The sequence below is a fragment of the Archocentrus centrarchus genome, chromosome 16 (genome assembly GCF_007364275.1).
Source record: "Archocentrus centrarchus isolate MPI-CPG fArcCen1 chromosome 16, fArcCen1, whole genome shotgun sequence".
Taxonomy (NCBI): domain Eukaryota; kingdom Metazoa; phylum Chordata; class Actinopteri; order Cichliformes; family Cichlidae; genus Archocentrus; species Archocentrus centrarchus.
In genome coordinates, this window is record NC_044361.1 from 287,552 (window position 1) to 294,656 (window position 7,105).

The 7,105-nt window shown below is 41.6% G+C and overlaps 1 protein-coding gene across 1 annotated transcript in view; it reads left to right on the top strand.

Moving 5' to 3' along the window:
- Positions 1-2,451, top strand: part of LOC115794622 (membrane-spanning 4-domains subfamily A member 4A-like) — a 28,091-nt gene extending 25,640 nt beyond the window's left edge. Inside the window, exons 4-7 of the mRNA XM_030750226.1 lie at positions 637-750; positions 967-1,074; positions 1,890-2,042; positions 2,125-2,451. Of these exons, the coding sequence (XP_030606086.1) occupies positions 637-750; positions 967-1,074; positions 1,890-2,042; positions 2,125-2,190 (441 nt within the window). The 3' untranslated portion in view covers positions 2,191-2,451. The remainder of the gene's footprint in view (positions 1-636; positions 751-966; positions 1,075-1,889; positions 2,043-2,124) is intronic.
- The last annotated feature ends 4,654 nt before the right edge of the window (positions 2,452-7,105 follow it).

Consider the following 7,105-nt stretch of genomic DNA (forward strand, 5'->3'; position numbering starts at 1 on the left):
AACATTTGGACATTTCCTAAATCACCACATTAACACACACATTCAGTCTGAACTGCTGTAACTTCACAGCTTCATTCAGAGGTTTCAGTAGCTGCTCATAGAAGTGTTCCCAGCAGAGTCTGCATCACTCTGAGAACATGCTGGAAGTTAAAGACTGTAAACATGGGGCTTCAGGTGATCTTAAACTGACACTCTGAACCTCAGCTGCTGCTGACAGGTTAGTTTTTATTCTCACAGCTGCAGACTCGCTGCTGTTTGGGGATTTAATGCTGTAAAACTGTTTTGCTGCCATCAGAAAAACAAAAAAAGAATCATCCATGAATCAATATTTATTACTTATTCTCATCAGAGAAACACAAAGACCCTCCTGCTCCCCCCACAGAGGTCCAAGTGATCTCCCAGGGATGGTGACGCTATTTTCTGAAGCTCTGATTGGTCAGTAGGCGGTGATTTCATACCTGTTGAGCTCTAATCTGGTGCATGTTAGGTATACAGCATAAGTTACCATGGCGAATTACCTCATTAAGAAGCAAACCCCTTTTGTAGTACAGGGTTAACCCTGAAGTTACCTGGATAAGGTGAAATCCTGCTTTGTAGTTCAAGCCTCAGGTGTGCTGACCTGTTTGTTTTCTGCAGGTGAGAACAGCTCTGGGATTCAATGTTGTTGCTGCAGTTGCTTCAGCTGTTGCCATCATCATCTACTCCACAGATGCTAGCTACAGTGGTTATCATTACAAAGGGAGCTACTCGGTAAGCTGATTTGGTTTATGTTGTGGGTAGTGATCATGTTTCAGCCTGCTGAAAGCTAAATTACTGGCAGTGATTTTTGCTGGTGACTCTTACTTTGTCACCAGGTCAGCAGGAAATAGGTCCTCAGACAGTGTGTGAAAACTGTTTCCTGTCACATGATTCACACCTGAGAGCCTCAGAGGAGCCACTCAGCTTCTTTTTTCCTTCCACGTCCAGAGTGGATGTGTTTCCTGTGTTCTGGCTGTTTTCGGTGTCCTGGAGTTTGTCGTCTCCATCTGTGTCGCTGCCTTTGGTTGCTACGATGTGTGCGGCTCCACCGATCAGGTGAGTTCAGATAAAATAAGATGAGATAATCCTTTATTTGTCCCACAATGTGGGAAATTTACAGTGTTGCAATAGCAAAGGAACAGCAGAAAACACAAATAAAAGAATAAATAATATATCAGGAAGGCGGTAACAGTTCCTTACTCCCCTCTCCAGCCGCACACATAATCCCTCCCACCTAATAAGGGGGAAGCTGGAAATGACTTTTCTTTCTGCACTATTCTGCACATTTTATTCTAATTTTAACTTATTGTGTATTTTACTATTGTTTGAGTATAGTGTATATACGTCTTTTTAAATGGTGGCTGCAATGGAAATTTCGCTGAATTTTCAGTGACAATAAAGCAATCTTAATCTTAATAAAATCTGATAGAAGAACACTAGAATACTCTACCACAAAAATCTCTACACACTATACACATTTATATACATTATTAAAAAAATACACATTTATGTACATTAGAAAAAGTGAATAGTTATTGCACTTGTTTAATTTGGGTGAGTGAGTAAAAAGGTAAACAGTCTGCTGTGGGGCAGTGCTGGTTGTAGAGTCTGACAGCAGCAGGAAGGAAGGACCTACGATAGCACTCTCTTACACACTTCAGATGAAGCAGTCGCTCACTGAAGGAGCTGCCCAGTGCTGCCACAGTCCCATGCATGGGGTGGGAGTCATTCCTCAGTATGGATGCCAGTTTGGCCTGCATCCCCCCTCTCTCCCACCACCTGCACAGAATTAACCTGCTTCCACCTGAGTGAGCTCACTGTGGTTTCTTGTGTGTTTTTGTTTCCAAACTCTATCCTGTTGTGTTTTTAAGCCAATCATCATGATCAACCCAATGCTCCAACCTGCTTCAGAGACTCAACAGGCTTTGCCTAATTATGCAAACGCATCTCCCAGAGAGGACCCGCCCCTGTATGAAGCCCCAACTTTCCCAAGGGTCGCACCCTTTTCAGAGTCAACTATTGAGGTGGGAGATCATGTGACTAAGCCTGGAGAACAAACACACCTGTCAGGTGTTCCATTGTCATTCACGGTGTTCCTGTTTACAGAGTGTGACGCCTCAGGAGTACGACAACGTCTTACAGAGTCCAGCTGCTGAAGAACGTCACAAATAACCGACCAGGATAAACAACCACCAAGCAGAGAACCAGCCAACTGCAGACACAAGAAAATATCTTATATTTCTTTATGAATTTACATTTGCTTTCTTTCTTTGAACTTAGTTTAGTGGTCTGAGTGTAAAGTGTCCATTTTTTTGGAAGGGTTTCAAAGTGGCGGGCAGCCTGTGTCCTGCCAACAGCTACATGGCATTATCTCTGAGTTTGATCAGGTTTCTGGAGGTTGCTAAAATGAAGGCGATCATACGTGTTGCATACGCGGGGCTTGCAGGTTTCCATGGCTGTGCATAGTTTGGGCAGAAGACCTCCGACTGCCAGTCGGTAATGAAACTGTGGAAAGTGTCACAGGAATGGAGGTTTCCAAGGTGTGTCTAAAGAGGTTGAAGCCCCAGCAACGCTTGAACAGCTTTATTACATAACTAGCAGTTTCGTTCTGCGGCCTTCATCATGGCCATCAAGAACTTTAAATAGCACACAAATAAAATATGTGTTTGAGTAGAAAGAACAGTCCTAAAACAGCAGTGGATAAATATTCCAGCTGTAGATGAGTGGGTGTTTTTCTATCACAGATGTTTCACACAGCTGAGAGGATTCATTTGATGCTGATATGATTGGCTGTTTTAGTGACAAAGCTGTTCTTTATAGTGCATGTTTCCTGGAGCTCCGCCTCTTTAGAAAGTCACAAACCAGAATCAGAGAACTTCACCTTCAAAATAAAAGCTGTGCCTTTTGAAAATTTGAAGTTTCGCTGCCACTTGGAGAGTGAATGACGAGTGTCTGCAGGCTGTGACCAACTTCACCCAGCAACCTCTCACCGACTGTCAGGGATATTCTTCCCCAGCGACCGGCAGGTCTTTGTGCTTCTGTCTAAACTCAATAAAGGTTTTTCAGGTTTCTTAATGTGGAAAAATATTATCTGCATCAATAAAAACAAAGTCAGTAAACTTTCATCTTCCTTGCTGGGGTTTTACTGAACGACGTTGACCAAAGTGCTGTACAAGATCTGTAACCCCAAGGACTATACTAAATAAAAATAAAAATATATAAATAAATAAATAAAATAATAAAATAAAAATAAATAAATAAAAACATTAAGAACAATAAATAACATAAGAAAATTAAAAATTAAAACGTTTAAAACAAGTACCATAAAATACCATAAAACAATCATCTAAAAGGAGGTAGCACTGCAGCCAAATGCCAAGGAAAAGAAATGTGTTTTTAATAGAGATTTAAATGTGTGTATCGTCTGAGCTGTGCGGATATGGAGAGGTAGATCGTTCCATAGCTTTGGTGCTGCTGCTGCAAAAGCTCGATCACCTCTCTGTTTTAGTCTAGTTTTAGGCCTCTGTAAGAGCAGCTGGTTCGATGACCTCAGAGCTCTTACAGGGGTGTGACAGTGAAGCAGCTCAGACAGATACAAAGGTGCCAGTCCGTTTAAGGCTTTAAAAGTAAGCAATAAAATCTTAAAATCGATTCTAAAACGGACAGGGAGCCAGTGAAGGGATGACAGGACTGGGGTAATGTGTTCATGCTTTTTTAAACCGGTTAAAAGACGAGCTGCCGCATTCTGGACTACCTGCAGGCGGCGCACAGATGATTGATCTATGCCAAAGTACAGAGAATTACAGTAGTCCAGGCGGGAAGTAATAAAAGCATGAATAACTTTTTCCAGGTCCTGCTGCGGGAGATAAGGTTTTACCTTGGCAATGACTCTGAGTTGGTAAAAACTGATTTTGGTAACAGCACTTACTTGCTTCTCCATTTTAAAACTACTATCTAAAATGACACCCAGATTTTTCACAGCATCACGACAGTGAGGAGCCAAATGACTCGGAGTGCCAGAGGAGTAGCTTGAGGGGTCAAATTTACCAAAGCATATGACCTCGGTTTTGCTTTCATTAAGTTTTAGGAAATTGTTTCTCATCCAGGACTTGATCTTGTACAGCACTTTGGTCAACGTCGTTGTTTTAAATGTGCTTTATAAATAAACTTGACTTGACTTGACTTGACTGAAACTTACCTGTTGGTAGTTTTTACAGTACAAGTCCGTGGAGCTGGCTTCTGAGAGGTGAAAATATTATAAGGACTGTTTTGATATTTGTTTTATTGTATGCTCATTATAGAAAATGTATCTTGTCTTGTGAACAGAAGGAATTGTTTAAGAATTATAATCATATTATGAAGTATAAGGTAGAATCAGAGCTGAATAGGTCAGTGACAGCTAGGGTGTGGCTTGATGGAAAGCAGGGACAGATAGAAAAGAAGGCCTTGGAGGGAAAAGAACTCCTTATATGGTAAGGCAACTTAGGGGTACAAGAGCTGAGGGGGAGACGCAGACAGACAGACCACATTGCGGATTGAGGGAGAGAGAAACGCTTAGAGAGTGGTAAGGAAAGCTTAATGTGGTCTCCAAGCATGCTTGTAAAATCATTATGAATCTGCATTATTACTATTTTTATATTCTGAGTGTTTTAATAAATTTAATAATGAAACTGAAAGTCTGACCCTTACCCTCTTTTATCAACGAACCCGGGGGGGGGGAGCGGGACGAAGGATTCCTGCCATCCAACACTTCAACCCACCCGGGCTGTGGGCATCATTAGGGTCAGAGGTCAGCCGAAGTCTGATGTTCTTCGGTCGTCAGTGAATCACTGATCAGCAGGCTTGATCACACAAATGACTTGGCTGATTTGTGTGTTCATGCTTCCTGCTTCACGCAGCCATTTTTCTAATTAACATGGAAGGAGCTTAAAGGTCAAAGGTTATCAGAGAAATTGCTTGAATAAATAAAGGACAGAGGGGGATCTTTGGTGTCTCCGGCTGGCTTTCAACAAAATAATCTCATATCATAGCTCCATCAAGTTTCACCCAAACTGAGCGTGAGCTTTTAGAAAATCTAATTAAACAGAAAATGAGCTTCACTCTGTCATCAGCTGATATCACAGTACAGGACAGCTGGACATTGCCACGTTTCAGGAAGCAACCATATTTGGATGAGAGGGTGGACGTTACCCACCCTGGTTATCGGTCTGCAAGGCAGACTCACATACTTGCTAATTAGTAACATCCAATCAGAATCCTAGAAGAATTTCACTTACTGAAAGCTCTTGGATGGTCTGTTAGTCCAAAGAAGCCACAGCAGCCATATTATTGGTCAGATAATTGCATTAAAAAGGCTCCAAAAGGCTCTATAATGGCTCCGCCTCTTTGCATTTGCACAGACTACACATAAAACAGCTGACTGCTGCTGTTGTGTTATCAGTGTTTATGTTGAAAAACTGGGGGCTTCAAGAGCTTAATGTTGTAATGCTTTCTATTCACAAGCATTCTCCTAATTACGTTTCTACTGCAGGTCTATATTTAACCACTAACCAGGAATTAAAGTATAAAAAATATTTTGACAGGGCAGGGATCCTTCCTGTACTGAACGATCGCTAGTGTTAACAGCAGCGCTCACTAGCAGTATGTCTATACACTCCTGATCAAAATCTTAAGACCAGTTAAAAAATTGCAAGAATTTGCATTTTGCACTGTTGGATCTTAAGAAGGTTTAAGTAGAGCTTCACGATGCTAAAAGAAGATATCGGCACAAGAGACAAAAACGTTTGAACAGGGAATTTTTTGAAAACTGCATTTACACTCAAACATGATTTTTTCAGCTGATCAAAAGTTTAAGACCACAGCCTTTAAAAGCCAAAAGCTGTGCAAAAATTTGGATTCCATGTCATTTTCTTTCCAGTCTTTACACTGTCGAGACCTCCTGATGGCAAAAGCAAAAGAGCTCACTGACTTTGAACGTGGTAGGATTGTTGAGCTGCATAAGCAAGGCCTCTCACAACGTGCCATTGCTGCTGAGGTTGGAAGCAGTAAGACAGCCATTTTGCATTTTTTTAAATGATCCTGAGGGTTATGGAACAAAAAATTAAAGTGGTAGAACCCAAAAAATTTCACCAGCGCTGAGCCGCAGGATCCGATTGGCTGTCCGTCAAGACACGGGACAATCCTCTACCCAAATTAAAGCCATTACTGGACATCAGTTCCAGACAGTGGATGCCCTTCGTGAAGCCATCTTCAACACTTGGAGCAACGTTCCCACTAGCCTCCTGGAAACACTGGTATCAAGCATGCCTAAACAATTGTTTGAAGTGATCAACAAGAACGGTGGAGCTGCTCATTACTGAGTCCTTTTTTGTTTGTGTGTAAATGCAGTTTTCAGTAAATTCCCTGCTCAAAAGTTTTTGGCTCTTGCACCAATTTGTTCTTTTAACATTGTGAAGCTCTACTTAGAACATTCTTAAGATCCAATAGTGCAAAATGCAAATTCTTGTAATTTTTTTAACTGGTCTTAAGATTTTGATCAGGAGTGTATATGGTTATAGCGATAAGTTCTGGGAGCTGAAGTAGAGAAAAAAAAAATAACAGCTGAAATTCTCAGCACAGCGAGCACAACACACAAACACAGTAGAGAGCAGTGGAGCCATGGAAAAACTTGTCAGTGATGATCCACTCAGTATTAAAGGAAATCTGTCGCGACTGAGAACTTTTTAGAATCTGAGCGGTTTTTCTAATGCCTGATCAACACTCCAGTCCAGTAGGTGGCAGTAATGCAGCTCTAAGCTGGTTTGCCAACCGCCATTAAACCCACAAGACAACGGAGAACTTTCCACTTACATGAAGACACCTGAGCGCAGCAACAATTTTTTTTTTTTATAATTGAATTATTCGAGTTACTTGAGGAATCGTTGCAGCCGGAGCTGTAAACCTGTTTACTTCTGGTGGAAAGTTCTACCATGGGAGTCTATGGGGACTGACTCACACCATAGTCCCGTTCACTCGCTCCAGGTTAGTTTGTGTGATGGTTAAACATCAGTCTCAGAACCGGTTCGAACCAGATCTGAGCTCAGGATTT